The 16,091-nt window shown below is 34.3% G+C and overlaps 2 protein-coding genes across 9 annotated transcripts; both read left to right on the forward strand.

The window, feature by feature from the left end:
• Nucleotides 1-3,356: 3,356 nt before the first annotated feature.
• Nucleotides 3,357-11,437, forward strand: LOC117913048 (protein PIN-LIKES 3-like). Of its 8 annotated transcripts, none has more exons than XM_034827926.1 (12): nt 3,357-3,508; nt 3,769-3,943; nt 4,110-4,321; nt 5,916-5,995; nt 6,099-6,223; nt 6,695-6,813; nt 6,998-7,237; nt 9,165-9,257; nt 10,154-10,254; nt 10,425-10,477; nt 10,601-10,786; nt 11,158-11,437. In XM_034827926.1, the coding sequence occupies exons 3-12, from the start codon at nt 4,187-4,189 to the stop codon at nt 11,280-11,282; spliced, it is 1,257 nt and encodes a 418-aa protein (XP_034683817.1). In that variant the 5' UTR covers nt 3,357-3,508; nt 3,769-3,943; nt 4,110-4,186; the 3' UTR covers nt 11,283-11,437. The 8 variants fall into 8 exon arrangements, with proteins under 8 accessions (XP_034683817.1, XP_034683818.1, XP_034683820.1 ...); XM_034827927.1 differs by having other exon boundaries at nt 3,836-3,943; XM_034827929.1 differs by having other exon boundaries at nt 3,848-3,943.
• Nucleotides 11,438-11,525: 88 nt separating this feature from the next.
• Nucleotides 11,526-15,284, forward strand: LOC117913049 (protein PIN-LIKES 3-like). The gene is made up of 6 exons (XM_034827935.1): nt 11,526-12,393; nt 12,669-12,793; nt 12,899-13,020; nt 13,320-13,520; nt 14,735-14,827; nt 15,198-15,284. Exons 2-6 carry the CDS (start codon nt 12,676-12,678, stop codon nt 15,282-15,284), a joined length of 621 nt encoding a protein of 206 aa, XP_034683826.1. The 5' UTR covers nt 11,526-12,393; nt 12,669-12,675.
• The last annotated feature ends 807 nt before the right edge of the window (nt 15,285-16,091 follow it).

Consider the following 16,091-nt stretch of genomic DNA (forward strand, 5'->3'; position numbering starts at 1 on the left):
TCATTTAATCATATATTTTGAAGGTTGAAATTTAAAGTTGGGTACGATAACTTATCTGATTTTATAGCATTCCGTGGGCGTGGGATGTATGATGTATCATGTGCGTGATTGTGACCAACAAGTTGAGCATCATCATTTATTCCCTTTCCAGATCTTGTTGCAGCAGGCAGCAGCCCATGTGCCGTGGACGCAAGCAAAATCCTGGTACCAGCTGTCAGGTGGCTAAGCATGGTTGCTTATTTGACCCGCTTAATTTATTCAATTTCAGTTTTGATGATCAACTCATTTTACACATCACCAAAAATATAACATTAAATTTCAATGCCATAAATGTTGTTTATCAGAATTTCGACATGAATTTGAAAGTTTTGCTTTTATTTATTGATATTCAGGTTTTATATATATATATATATAATTTTTTTCATTGAATAATCTAATATTGATGATGCTTAATATGAAAGATAATCAGTTTTTTTTTTTTTTCCATATGAGTTAATAGAATTTTATTTATTTTTAAATAAAAATAAATGTCAATTTCAAACAAAAATATCTTTTCAACATCAAAATAAAATAACAGTGTAAGGTGTACAAGCATTAGGGAAGAGATGTGGACAAATTTTAGAGATTTTACAAGCCTTTAATTTTAATTAATTACCTCATTAAGATATTTTATATGTATGGAAGTTATACATGAATATCTTATTTTTAATTTCAAATTTCAAAAAGTTAAAATGATATCTTCAATATTTCTTATCAAGTCACATTTAATATTATCCTTTTTTTTTTTTTACTCAAATCACATTTAATATTTATTGTATCAAGTCACCTTAAAATTTCTTATCAAATGATCTCTAAATCATTATTACATAATATTAGCTTTAACGTGATTATAGTACTAAAAAGATATCACCAATTAGGGGATATCACTTGTATGATCAGATCCTATCTTTGTCTCATCACTTTATAACTTATATGTGACTTTATATATATATATATTCATGATTTTCATCTTTTGTCTCATTGTACTAATGATTCATATTTTATTATGTATTTTTAAATGATTTATATTGAAAATTTTAAATGGTATTTAACATAAATTATAGTTCCAATAAAAGTGAAATGAAAAACTCTTATATTAAAGAAAAATCAAATATATTGAAACTTGTTTAGAAACCTCCACGTACACTTTCAAATTTGTTACAAATAAAGAAGAATAAAGTTGAGAAAACATGGGGCAAAAATTTAAATTTATTTTTTGTTTTTTTTTCTTTCCATTGTTATTAATATTTTTGATATTGGTACTTTTTCTTTAATTTTCTAATAGCCAAATAGAATTATCCAAGAAGATCAAGGAATGAGAGGGTTGATTTTTTGTTTACCCTAAGGAAAAATCTATATCTTAAAATATTACAAATGAAAGAGTTCATTTTTTAGGGTTCCAACCAAAATAAGGATATGAAATTACTGAATCATAGAACAACCATTTAGTAAAATGTCTAAGGTAAGAGATACTAAAATTTTAATATTACCCATTATATTTTAAAATAAAATACGAGCAAAAATTAAAAGCGCACACTATATATTTGAGGTGTGATGATACTTTATATATTTGTTATATTTGGACATCTTCTTTTATATATATTCAATTAGAGTATCATTTTCAATATTTATAGAATTTTGATTTTGATCCTCTTTTAAAGTATGGTGTTACATTCGATCATTGAATGAAATGAGAGTAAAATACAAAGAAATGAGATTATATAACAAAACGACAAAATAATGAGACAAGATTTGTGTATTTAATTAATACTACCACCTCATTGATAGAGTCTTTTTAATATTTTTTGACACTATGACATATTTCTTTTCTGATTGGATGTATATGTTTTTATTCATGTTTTCAAGTAACTTATATTTTTAGTTTACAAATATATCCGACAAAACTTTCTACTTAAAAAAAAAAGGTAGTGTGGTCGATCTATAGAATGATTAGCAAGGCTTTACACATCATTTCACGTGAATCGTAATGGGAACATGGAGAGGGTAAGAGTAGAAGTAGGCCACCAGCTAGTCTTGGGAGGGTGGCTGCAACCAGCAGTCAGCAGGGTGGCTGAGATGCGGTCTCATGCATCGCTGTCTGCCTGTCTGGTGATGTGAATCCATGATCAGGTCGCCCGCACCTTCACAATGCTCATTAGGGTTAATGCTACTTCGGGCATCTACTCCTCATCTACCCCATCAAATTAATCACGAAGTACTAGCAAGTCATTAATGTTGGTTTAATGTGATCGTCAAAATAATATAAATATAAATATAAATATATATTAGGGTTTGAGGGTGGAAAATCAAATGAAAATAATCAATCAGAAAACTTTAAGTTATTGAAGTAATACCTGTGCAATAAAAGATTTTTGGTTATGATTCGGATGGTTGAATATGTTTGATGAGATTTAAGAAGTTTAATGGTATTGGTGTAAATGAATTAAATCAAATTATAAGACACGCGAGTGATGGTATGACACTAATAATAAAACCTAAAAACACATAGGTGACATTATCTTATTGGTATGCAATTTTTTATAGGTATAAAAAAAATATATTTCTATATTATGATATGATACTAATAATAAAACCTAAAAAACATATATGTGACATTGTTTGATTGGTGTGCATTTTTTATAAGTATAAAAACAAAACACATTTTTATATTATAATCACATCCAAAAAAATACGCAAAATTGAAAAGAGGTAATTTTGAAGTACATATAATTATAAGAAGAAGAAACTAAAATAAAATCATTTGGAAAAAGATTTTAAAAATGTATTTATGATCATCTTTATACGGTATCCTAAAGATAGAAAATTGTTTGGTAGGTGCGCCTACAATTCTTGAACTTTTATCGCTCATGATGTAATGAAAGAATGACATTCTAATCTTTAACTTTGTATATATAATAAGATAATAAAAGAGACTTCAAAAATTAAATTTTAAGTGGGATGAACTTCAAGATAAAGTGTTAAGAAAGACCTTTTAAAAAAAAGAAAAAGAAAAAAGAAAATCTTTGATAATATTGTTTATTTGGACCCAAATAAATTTACAAAATGTAAATAACTATGACATGTCTCTAGCTAAAAATAAGTAAAATACGTGAAAAAAATAATAATAAGAGCCGGGAAATAAATAAAAAATTGATAAACAAGATGTTAAATTTCAGTAGTCAATGGACACCCTCTCATCTGAAAGAGAGTGAAAGCGCCATGCTGATGATAAATCGCCGTTTCTATTACTCGCATGCAGTCATGGGGATGCGATATTATGATTTATGCGGGAGATATAGGGGACTGACTGGTAGCTACAGCGATAAAGAATTCATGAAGAACAATAGCCGGCCCACTGTCATAAGGATGGCACTCCAGTACTTACGCCACTTTCCTTGGCTACCAAGTTGATCATCAAAGGCCTCACCATCCTCGATACTACCCATCTTCCGTTTCTTCCATATAACTTGTAAGTTCCCTTTCCACACACAATGCAACACGTAGTTATATTGAGGAAGCTTCAGTTCGGCAGCTGGAATCCGGCTTGTTAATTAGTGGCTATACTGTTTTCTTTCTTTATTCGATCCTCTCTTTCTGGTTTTTCTTTAAAGCAAACGACCACAAGAATCTTCATCTCAAAATCAATGTTTTTCATGAGTTAGAGAAACCCATTTCACTGATCTTGTCATCTGAGCTCCAACTAATTCTCATTGTTTATTGCTTGTAAAGCTGTGGAAATTAATAATGAGTAGTCTGCAAGGAGGAGTGAATAAGATTAATGTTTTGCTTTTGAAAGTTGAACTCACAGCCAGACAGCTGTATCTCTTTTGGAATAGTGGTTCAAGGAAAAGGCGTTAACAAGTGGAGCAAGTGTGAGTGAAGCCTATAATCCTATAGGCACCAGGTAATGTCCATGTCCAACGAAGATTTCCTTCTATAGCTAGAATAATTTGCTTGTGATCAGGTGATCTCCACATATATTTCTATTTTGGGTTCATGTTGTTTTTGAGTACTACAGTACTACTTCAGAAATATGAACTTTTCTCAACCATGTTTTGTTTGTATGTTAGGCTGGTGCATTGGGGATTACTTACTACTTGAAGCTAGCTAGAGTTTCAGTTAGAGGCAATTAAATTAAAGGTGATCAATGGGATTCCTGAGTCTTTTGGTTGTGGCACTAGTGCCAATTCTCAAAGTGCTCTTGGTTACCGGCGTTGGTTTGCTCATTGCCTTGGAACGTATTGATCTCTTGGGGGCAAATGCACGGCGTAATCTGAATGCTGTAAGTGAATAAATATGATTTCAATTCAGGCCTTTTTTTTTTTTTCTCTGGGCCTACAAAACATGCAATATATATTAATTGAAGAAAATTTATATATGTAGATATATATAGTCTAGGTCAAGTACAGTCGGTGGAAAATGAGTCAAATGACTTCATGAGGGGTTCCATCAATCTAATAATCTCCAGTTTTTGGTGGGCGAAACACAGCTATAACAGATGAGAGCAGTGGGCAATTGGGCATGTCCATAGAAGCCATTCACACTTTCTTGCTACTGCCTTTTGGATTTTACAAAGCATTTAGTAGAGAAAGAGTGAAAGGATGTATAACTGTATAAGTGGGACCGTGGAAGACCGAAGAGCCTTTAGGAGAGAACCCCGTCGCCACGACCACCTCTTTCGCCTCTCACAAACACCACATCAAGCACTCTATCAATCACTCCATGCATGTATAATATATAGTTAAATCCAAAAATAAAACTATAAGAGGAAATGTTTTTGAAAATTCGCTTTATATGCACATTAAAGTACCTACCCTTCATCAGGACTCGCCCGTCCTCTCCTTCTTAATTGGGTTTGAAGATCTACGAATCTTGTTGGTAATTCAACTCAAAAGTATTGCCAGAAGGACTGAGGAATTCTAGAATCGTACAAGATCAAGGAAATATTAAATGCAATTCTTGCTTTTCAATTTTGGGGATGTAGTTCACTGTGTGGTGCTAGGTTGCGACAAATGGTGGTCGTATTTGGAAGGTGAAAGAAAAAGGTGCCACCACCATGGAAGCAAGGAGTGGTTTGGTTTTTCTTATAGTTCGGTGATTGGGTGTGCTGCAGAAGGTGAGGGTGTTATCTTAGTTTCCATATAGGCACTAAAGCACATGTGAGGGTGTGGACTTTGATTCCATATAGGCGTTAATGCACACTGGGAGGCGAGCTTCGAACTAACCCATTAATGCTGCTGTTGGGCAGCTCTGTTTCAAAATTTTAATTTGATTTGAGGTCCCTGTCACCACTCATCAGGCCTGTCCTCAGATTAGGTCAATGTGATTTACTCACACAGACAAAACCATTGAAGAGGGGAATTTAATGAAGCTTTAGTTCCCCTATTCTAGTATCTTTGACATCAGTCAAGAATAAAACACTTCTTTCTCTGGTTTGAAGACTCTGATCTTCTATAGGCTCGCAGCAGTATAAGTACTTGAGATGTAAGTTTGTAACGCACACATTTGGCTTTGGGTACTAGTGCATTTTCTGCAATTGAACTGAAAATCATGCCAAAGCAAAGCAGGAATATTAGCTTTGCAAATTGTGCTGCCTTAACCTTAATTGGGGAGGCTGGAGGTTATTTTATTCTTGGCGGAGACCATTTGAGCAGGCTTTGAACATTGTTTTGCTTCCACCATTACATTTCTTTATAGCTTTTATACTGCGAGGTGATCCATCTTTGAAGTTTTCTTTTGGTTAATTTTTCAATTTTGTACAGTGTATATGCTTGCTTGTAAATGTTTTTTCTTCTTGAATGTATTATTGTGTCTCAATCTCTCCCAACTTACCCACAGGCCATAACTACATACTTTTTTTTATTTGTTATGAGCAGATCGTATTTTATGTATTTAATCCGGCACTCGTATCTAGCAACCTGGCTAAAACAATTACATTTAGCAGTTTGGTTACGATGTGAGTTCAACACTCTTCACATTATTCCGTTTATCAACAACTACTTTTAAGCTCATTTTGTTCTCTCTGTTTTACATTTAATTTTGTTTTGGTTAAATTGTAGGTGGTTCATGCCGGTCAATATACTTCTGACTTTTGTCATTGGCTCAGCACTAGGATGGGTACTTATAAAAATCACCAGAACTCCCCAACATCTGCAAGGCCTTGTGCTTGGCTGTTGTTCTGCAGGTAGATGGTTATCTGCATGATACACATTGTAACTATTTTCAAGCAATAGCATCATAATATCATGCCTACCCAAACATGAGGGCCTACTTCACAGTATGGATTCTGAAACAACATTGTGGAAGTTGTGCATTATGCCACTATGTTAATTTTTCACGTGGTAGCAGCACATCATTGCATTTTAATTATATATTATTGTGGGTGAAGCAGCTCTTCTTCACTGTATATGACTAGGTTAAAGCATGGTAGATTTAAGTGGAGCTAGAACTGTATTCAGTATTATTTTAAGTCAGATAGTCCCACAAATCATCACATGGTACTAATAAGGAAGGTGAAGTATAGGGATATGTTTGGTGCTAGGTTGCATACCAGTGAGGTGGCAAGATGTTGGATTCACCATCCTGGCTTTTGTACACTATTTTCAATATAATCAAAGGCTGTCAATCGCATATTTTGATGGTATGATATGCGCAGGAAATTTGGGGAACTTGCTTCTTATTATCATCCCAGCAATCTGTGAGGAGGAAGACAACCCCTTTGGAGATTCTGACTGCTCTACAAATGGGGAAGCTTATGCTTCCCTTTCTTTGGCGGTATTATATATGATTCTGATTTCCAAATTTCCCAAATTTTTGATAATGAATGCATGCTTAATATGAACAATAAGGTCTCTGTTCAATCCTCCAACAACATGTTCTGCCCATCAGTTGTTCTGTTTGTTTTAAGATTGTGTGGTTCATTTGTCTAAGTTTTTTATTTCTTACTTTGATACTCCAGATAGGTGCTATTGGCATTTGGTCTTATGTGTATACCATTATGAGGATATCTGCAAATAAGTGCAAAAAAGAAATCAATTTAGATGACTCCACAATCAGCATAAGAACGTCTGGAGAAACCCTGGAAATATTATCAGAGGGTTGCACAGAAGCATTGCTTCCTTCAAAGGATTGCCCAAGCTCCAGGGACTGTTCAGATGAAGTTGAACTGACTCATGCTGGATCTGAGGGAAAACAAAAGGTGTTTCCTAGTTTCAATTTAAATATCAATATTGCGTTTTGTGTCTTTTGGAACTTTTTCTATAAAGTATGTTTTCAGTCTCATTTTGAAGATTACTATTTTGATATATAAAGTCATAAAAAATGCTTGTGTTAGTCGGGCAGCCAAGAAGGAGTCTCTACTTAGTATGGTAGTAACTTAGCACAATGCAACTCAGGGAGGATATGGTTTTTGACAAAGCAAAGGGCTCAAAAAGGAGAGATTTAAAACTGTTATTCAGAATTTCCAGAATTGTGTCGAATTCTACTATTAGGAAATTCTTTTCAGTATTTTATTTGAGAAAAATGAACATATTTTTATATGAAATTTGATATTCTAATAGATGAATAAGGATTGCTACCATGGGTTGGGTTTACTCTCTCTTCCTCATTCTAATAACCAAAAAAAGTCATTACATTTCAAATTAAAAAAAGGGCTACTGAATTGCAATAATGGTTACATTTAGAGGTTTGTCATAGAAATTTTGATCACTGGGATCTATCTAATATTAGATGCAAAGTCTTCCTAAAAAAGAGTGTGTTAGATAAAACAAGAGGCTTGTAAATTGGATACCAAAGAAGCCTATGATCACATAAATTGGTTTTTTTTTTCTTTCAATGATGGACAAAATGGGGTTCAGAGATGGATTTGTTGGATTAAATTCTACAACTGTAAAATCAGCTTGGCTATGCTAGTCAATGGGATGTCACTAGGCTCTTTTTTCAAAGCACAAAAGAACTCATGCTTGGTGAGAACACCATATCCAGCTTACTGAACTGTTCTACTTCATGTCCACCTTGGTGATGTCAAAGTTGGTTTGTAACAGCTTTGACAACATTGAACGACTGTTTGGTTAATTGTTCAACTGTTTGAACCATCTATCTTGATAAACATTAGGGTGGTTTCAGTATTAGAAGCATGCTGATAAAGAATAAGGTCTTGCTTTGGGAACAGTTGTAGAGAGTGAAGGAAGGCCATTTTGAGGAAGTTTGCAGAGGACAAAGGTGGGTATGTATTCCAAGGAGGACAGGGAGGCTTTTGGGACAGGTTCTTGGGAAGTAATCAAAAGAGGTTGGGACAAATTTCATTTCAAACTTGCATATCAGGGACAAGTGTGACAGAACAAAGTTCTGTTGTGATGTTTGGAATCGAGAGATTGCATTGGAAAATCTCTTCCTAGACTTTTTCAAAGTTGACATTAATAAACATGATTGGATGGGCAATCATTGGCAACAGGATGATGGTTGAGGTCACTAGAAGCTAAGATTCTAGGGTTATCATAATTGGAAGCTGGGGAGGGTGGAGCTGTTCTTACATCTGATTTTCTCTGTGGTAGTTCATGGTGGGAGGGAGACAGTCTAGTTTGAATCTGTAGATCAATTTCTTGTGAGGTTTACATACTGGCTGTTGGAACATAGCAAGGGTACCTGATATGAATGGTTTCTGGCATGAATTTCGACCATTAAACTTAGAACTGTTAAATGGAAAATTGCTCTCAAGAGAAAGCATAAAGTAATGCTGAGTATTCAAGAAAAACCTACAACTTTTCCAACACAACCCTAAATCTTATTGCTAGAACATTGCTTGTCATGCCTCACATTTCTATACGAATAATAGAACTCATGTCACCTAACTTGATCAGATTGAAAGTTGCTTTTATAAAATTTTTAATTTATTTGTAGCTATTTCTAAGTAAGATGTGCACAGCACATGCCTTAGCTGGTTTATAAAAAGAAAAAACTACACATTAAATTTTCCTATATAAATGTTATATAAATGAAGGGAGAAGTTTATAAGTTTATAATTTTTCATTGTAGCATATCAAAGATCTTCTATATTAATAAAGGAAGTTTTGATTTTTATTCTTCACCCTTTCAATGAGAAAGATTTTTTAACATTCTTCTGACAGGTGCCATTCTTAGAGAAGATTAAGCAGCAAGTTGAGATACTTATGGAAAAGATTGACCTGAAGAAGGTGTTTGCCCCATCTACTATTGGAGTGGTATGAACTATCATATTCCATTGTAGCTACATCTCTGTATTACTAAGCGAGCAGGGTTTTCATTTTTCTGTTTATAGTGCCTGCTATGAGCTTTTTAGCCTAAACAACATACCTAGTCAATAGTATTAGCTGCCCAATCCATATCAGTCATAGTTCAAAATGAATCATAAGGAATGATGATTGGGAATAGTTCCATTACTAAATTAAAAAAAAAAGAGAGAGAGAACAAAGATGATGTTTTCAATTTTGTTTTTTGTTTTTTTTTTTTTTTGGAATCTTAAAAGGATTCTATTCACAAAGGGGAATTGAACATTTCGAATGATAAAAACCATTACCTAGTGCTACTCCTACCAAAGCAAGATTTTAAATGAGCCTGGAGGGTTGAGTTGGCTACAGTCTTAATGTCCAGCATTTTCCATAAATCGGATGTAATTAAGACTTGAACCAGAATATTCATGTTCAGTGGCCCAAATTAGTACCATACCGGACAATTGCTCTTCATTTGCCCAAAAATGCTATTAAATGATAATTGAAACTGATTTCAAGTGCTCTTTACAAATCAATGCAATTTTTTCATGACATTGAGTGTGATTCAAATGACAGTTACATTGAGCTTTGCTAGAAGTACCTATTAAGGGATGCATTGTTTGCTGATCGTCAATCCATTGTACAAGCATATTCAGCATTTGTTGAAGGCCTGAGAATGGACAGAAATTCCCATTTCATCTCAAAACCATACGTTGCATGGATTCTGTGCTTTTTTAATTATTGCTCATGTCAATTATGATGTGTGTATTGAATAAAATTGAAGTTGGATGCTGAGCTGCTCTTTCTCTAATGTTAGAGTGTGCTCTGAGTGATCTCTTCATCAATGTTCTCTTTGTTCTCTTTTGTAGATTGTTGGTTTCTTCATTGGATTAATCTCTCCAATCCGAAAGCTAATTATTGGTGATAGTGCTCCTCTTCATGTGATTGAGAGTTCTGCATATTTTGTGGGGTATAAATCCTCTCATAGACTCTGTTCAATGTCCTTATAGTTGAGGCTTGGCTTGATTTGAGTGTTAGGACTAGCAGGCGAAGAAGGATATATGTATGGAGTTGGATGTTGTAATTACTAGCGTATTTTTGGACACTCATGATATAGTCTTTTCCCCTACTGATCTGCAGGGAGGCAGCAGTCCCATCTACCACCTTGATAATGGGAGCAAACCTTCTTAAAGGTGATATGTTTATCCCATCTTACTCTCTGTTAGGCTTACTTTGGCTTGGGTTAGCCTTGTCTTGATTCACTCTTAAATTGGGAGAACGGGTTTTTAGTATTTAATTTGCAATTTTATTTTCAGGTTTAAAAGGGTCAGACGTTAGCATTGTTGTGATTTTAGGGATTATGGCAGTTCGGTATATTGCTTTGCCTCTGTTGGGTGTTGTTGTTGTTAAAGCTGCACATCATTTTGGCCTGGTGGGATCAAATTCATTATTCCAGTTTGTTCTTATGCTTCAATATGCACTTCCACCTGCCATGAGCACTGGTACGACCTCTTGTAATTTGAGCTCTGGATGTTGCAATTTTCTTGTTGTCGCTTGTTTTTTTTTTTTTTTTTGGCCTTTTTCTTGCTGCTTGAATTTTGTTTTTGTTTTTCTTTTTAAATATGTTTTAGCTCTTGTTATAAATCTTAAGTTCTGGTAAATTTGGAGCCGCTCAGCATTCAAGCTTGTGTGTTGATAACTTGCACATGGTTCAATATTCTAGCTCAGACAGCATTTTCTTCTTCCTTCTGTATCAATGCTAGGATTTTCCTTTATGCAATATATGAAAATGTTCACGTACCTTTCCGCGTTAATTGCTTCTGATCAGGTTTTTCATTTGATTGTTTCTTCTCTGTTTTTATGAATAATGCAGGTACAATGAGCCAGTTGTTTGAGTTTGGTCAAAGTGAATGTTCGGTAATCATGCTATGGACTTATGTGGTTGCAGCATTCAGTCTGACACTCTGGTCTAGCTTCTTCATGTGGCTTGTATCTTGATTTGTATTTTCCATTTTTCCCACTTAGCTATTGGACATATTTAGAGGAATGGGGTACTACCTTTTTCAGCGGTAGAGGATGGGGTGTGTGATTTATATTTTTTATGCTACAATGAGTGTATTTGAATCATATTCCAATGCTAGTATTTTCTGTCACTTGAGTATTGGCAAGAGAGCTAAAGATGGAAAGAAGCGGCTCAATACCACCATTACTTCTTTCTTCAAATCCACAGCTGCCCACACCACATGCCATAAATGACCTACTAGAATGCAGGTCAAAAATTCTTTATGTGAATCGGATCTCTTCCTCTAAAGAAATTATTGAAAGTCAATTCATATGACCCATATATTATTTTTAAGGCATTGAGATGGAGATGATGATTCGACCATATTGCCACCAGCTGCTATTGCTAAAAGGGTATCACCGGTGATCCGGCAATAATATACAGTAAAATGATAATGTATAGAAGCTAGAGGTGATGGTAAGGCAGTCGGTGTGGGAAGTGGAAGAAGAAGGGGTGGGGCCAGGACCCGGGATCAGACTCTGCTTTGCCCATGTGACAGGTCTGTCATTTTCTGTTACTTGAGAGGAAGAAACAGAATCCTTATTTTGGCGGTTGGGTGATGATGACACAGCAGGACGCAGCTTTTCCATGTGTATCTGCATAACACAATAACACAGATTAACCATCACCCATCTCTTCTTTTGCTTACAAAATTGGACTGACTAGTCCAGACATTTGATGGGAAAACGACAAACAAAAATTAAGGGCCGTGGACCTTTTTGTACCCAATTTCTTCAACCTGCCTTGGAGACGGTCAGGTTGCTTTGACTGGAGTCTTGAGTCTGGACTCTGGAGGTATGTTTTTGACTCGCAGGTGGCAAAAACAGAACAAACGGAATTCCCATATTTATATGATAAATAAATACTCTTATATTGGGTTAAGGAGTATGTAGGAGTGGAATAATCTGGAGAATGGGGCTTCTAGATCTATTTTTTGTTGCTTCAATGCCAGTTATAAGGGTTCTGTTGCTCACTGCACTTGGGTCATTTCTTGCCTTAGATCGTATTGATATATTGGGCGATGTTGTAAGGAAGCAATTAAATACGGTAAGTTGTTACCTCTTTCTTCTTTCCATGATTATAGTTTTTTATTTTTTTATTTATACGTAATTTGTGGTCAGGTTGTATTTTTTGTATTCAATCCTGCACTGTTGTATAGCAACCTTGCTAACACAATTACTCTTGACAGAATGATTTTGTTGTAAGTTATAACCCTTTTCATTTTCTGTGATTGCTATGGAAATTTATTACTCTACATAGTTTTGTCTCTTCTTTCCAATTTATTCATGTTTCTATTACTCTGGTTATATATGTTTATATAGGTGGTTCATGCCATTAAATATCCTTACTGTTTGTATCATTGGCTCCGCTCTTGGATTGCTGCTTGTGAAGACTACCAGAGCTCCTCAACATCTCAAGGGCCTCATATTGGGTTCCTGTGCTGCGGGTACATTTCTGTTTATGCTTTCACATAGCTTGCATCAACAACTATTTCATGCATCCTAAAATGGAATTAACAATTTCTGCATGCTTTTGGTTGGGATCTGAACAGGAAACATGGGGAACATGCCTCTAATTATTATCCCAGCAGTATGCAGAGAGAAAGGCAGTCCGTTTGGAGCACCTGATGTTTGCCATACAGTTGCAATGGCCTATGCTTCACTTTCTATGGCGGTATGGTATCTAATTGGCTTCATCTGGTTCTGATTCTGAGATCACCAAACTAAATATAATTGGTTTGAGTTGTTGGGTTTTTTTTTTGGGGCATATTGTTTGCTGGCTTTACCCAACCGTATGGTCAGACTATAGACAACCTTCTTGATGGGTTGGAATCAAAAAACTATATTAATGATAGAATCCTAACATTAATATCAGTCATCCATTGTTCTTAATGGATATCTAATGGTGAAGCACCCCATCTATGCACACACTATCAGTGGATCATGTCAAAAATTACTTGTTTGATATTGCAGATTGGAGCTATTTGCTTGTGGTCTTATGTTTACAACATTGTGCGAGTTTTCTCTAGTAATGCCAGGGAAGGCATCAACCTACACAATTCTCCAATCAATATGAACAGGGAATCACTTCTTGCCTCAGGAGACTGTTCCATCTCTGAAGAATATCCACATCAATTTACACTGCATCACCCTCTGTCTGAGGAAAACTTGCAGGTTGTTCCCACCTGTCTATTTTGCTGTAAGTCTGATCTATTGTGATCTGAAGAATTTTATACTTCTCAAATCTGCTTTTACTGCTGACTGTATAGTTGATCATCGTGGTACAAGGAAGTTATTTCACTGATTATGATTCAATACACACACACACTAACCGATGAGGGTGATACTAAAAAGTTTGCATGCCTGACATTTCTAGATCTTGACTGATGTTTGACCATTCTCATTTTCAGTTTTTCTTGTTTTCTTCAACTGTCTATCATTTAGATTAATTTTGTTGGATTAAGTCACTATGTAAATATATATATTTTTAGATTAACTATTTTCTTTAGAAACCTCATCTAAGCTAAGTCCTATACCAAGTAACAATGTTTTTTAACTGATTGTGATTCGCCACACACATATAAGCTGAAGAGGGTCATATTAAAATGTGGCAGGGATGACAGTTCTGGATCTTGACCGCCATTTACCATTCTTATTTCCTATTTTCCATTTTTATTATTTCTTCAATTGTTCGTCATTTTTGTATTAATTTTATTGGGTTTTCTCAATTCAATTGTCTCTGAATATTTTTATAAATAAACTATTTTCTTCAAAAAGAAAAAGAAAAAAAACCTCTATTAAACTAAGTCCTATCCTGTTTTTCCATCCTCATGCTGCCACATTTTTATTGTCATCAGCTCTTTGCTCGTTGCCTTGATTGATATGCTTCTAGACTTCTTCCCTTGTCAGGTTCTGAATATTGCTCCATATTTTTGCAATGCAACAAATCTCATTTGAGCATCAATATCCAATTTGATACCAGCGGCTGAAGAAGTTATGTGCCAAAAATTCTTGAAAAAACTATGGGAGCTGCTAATTCCCTTTTTATCTTTTGTTTTCTTATTTTTGCTTTGTTGTCTAAATTGTTTCTTAATTATAAGGTAAAATTTTGTGAATGGAGCAAATTATGTGGAAACCTATATGGTAGTACTATTACATTACATCAGAAAATCATTTCTATTTATGAAACATAATTTCATGCCATGCATATTATCGTTTTGTAAATGCATAAGGGATGATGATAATGTAATTGAAATTTGAAGACCATTTATTCTACTATATTTGGAAGAGGTTTTGTAATACAATAGACACCTTTTATTCCTTTTTTATCTATTCAAAGGGACTGGTGCAGCCATAGAGAGTTAAGAATTCTTAGATTTTAATGGCAGGTGGCTATCGCTGGAAAGATGAAACAGCTTTTGAGGAAGTTTTCAAGAAAGATCAACCTTAAGGAACTGTTAGCACCTTCAACCACTGGAGCGGTATCCACTTAGAGCTTGTGGCCCACTCTTCTTTGAAGTTTCAAGTTACTTTCCTTCTCTGACATATGTTGACCAGATTCAGTAGCTTTGGATGCATTTTGCTCTGGGTTCGCCCAGATATTCTCCTGTTGTGGCCCATTGATTTCTCCTCGGGATGCCATTTAGCCAAATAATGGCTAAGTTGGCATTTTGAAAAGAAGCTAATAGTCTCATATATCAATTTAATCAGAATGGTGCCATTTGTGTCATGAATTTGATGTTTGAACACTAATTGAATGGATGTTTGATGCTGAGCTAAAGTTTCCTTTTATCTTATAATGGAAAACCATCCTGTTGTGGGAACTAAAATGCTAGATGATTTCTTGTGTAGATTGTTGGCTTTATCATTGGAATGGTTCCTCATCTTCGGAAGTTAATCATTGGTGGTACTGCTCCTCTTCATGTTGTACAAGTATAACTGGCTTTTCTTTGTCTTATTAAACATCTGAATTTGATTTCTTTATATTTTCATTTAATCATATATTTTGAAGGTTGAAATTTAAAGTTGGGTACGATAACTTATCTGATTTTATAGCATTCCATATGCGTGGGATGTATCATGTGTGTGATTGTGACCAATCAATTCCAACAAGTTGAGCATCATCATTTATTCCCTTTCCAAATCTTGTTGCAGCAGGCAGCAGCCCATGTGCCGTGAACGCAAGCAAAATCCTGCTGGTACAAGTTGTCAGGTGGCTAAGCATAGTTGCTTATTTGACCCGCTTAATTTATTCAATTTTAGTTTTGATGATCAACTCATTTTACACATCACCAAAAATATAACATTAAATTTCAATGCCATAAATGTTGTTTATTTGAATTTCGACATGAATTTCAAAGTTTTGCTTTTATTTATTGATATTCAGGTTTTATATATATATATATATATATATATATATATATATATATATATGTATATATATATATATATATATATATATATATTTTTTTTTTTTTCATTGAATAATCTAATATTGATGACGCTTAATATGAAAGATCATCAGTTTTTTTTTTTTTTTCATATGAGTTAATAGAATTTTATTTTTTTAAATAAAAATAAATGTCAATTTCAAACAAAAATATCTTTTCAACATCAAAATAAAATTACGGTGTAAGGTGTACAAGCATTAGGGAATAGATGTGGACAAATATTAGAGATTTTACAAGCCTTTAGTTTTAATTAATTACCTTATTAAGATGTTTTATATGTATGGAAGTTATACAT

The sequence above is a fragment of the Vitis riparia genome, chromosome 4 (assembly GCF_004353265.1).
Source record: "Vitis riparia cultivar Riparia Gloire de Montpellier isolate 1030 chromosome 4, EGFV_Vit.rip_1.0, whole genome shotgun sequence".
Taxonomy (NCBI): domain Eukaryota; kingdom Viridiplantae; phylum Streptophyta; class Magnoliopsida; order Vitales; family Vitaceae; genus Vitis; species Vitis riparia.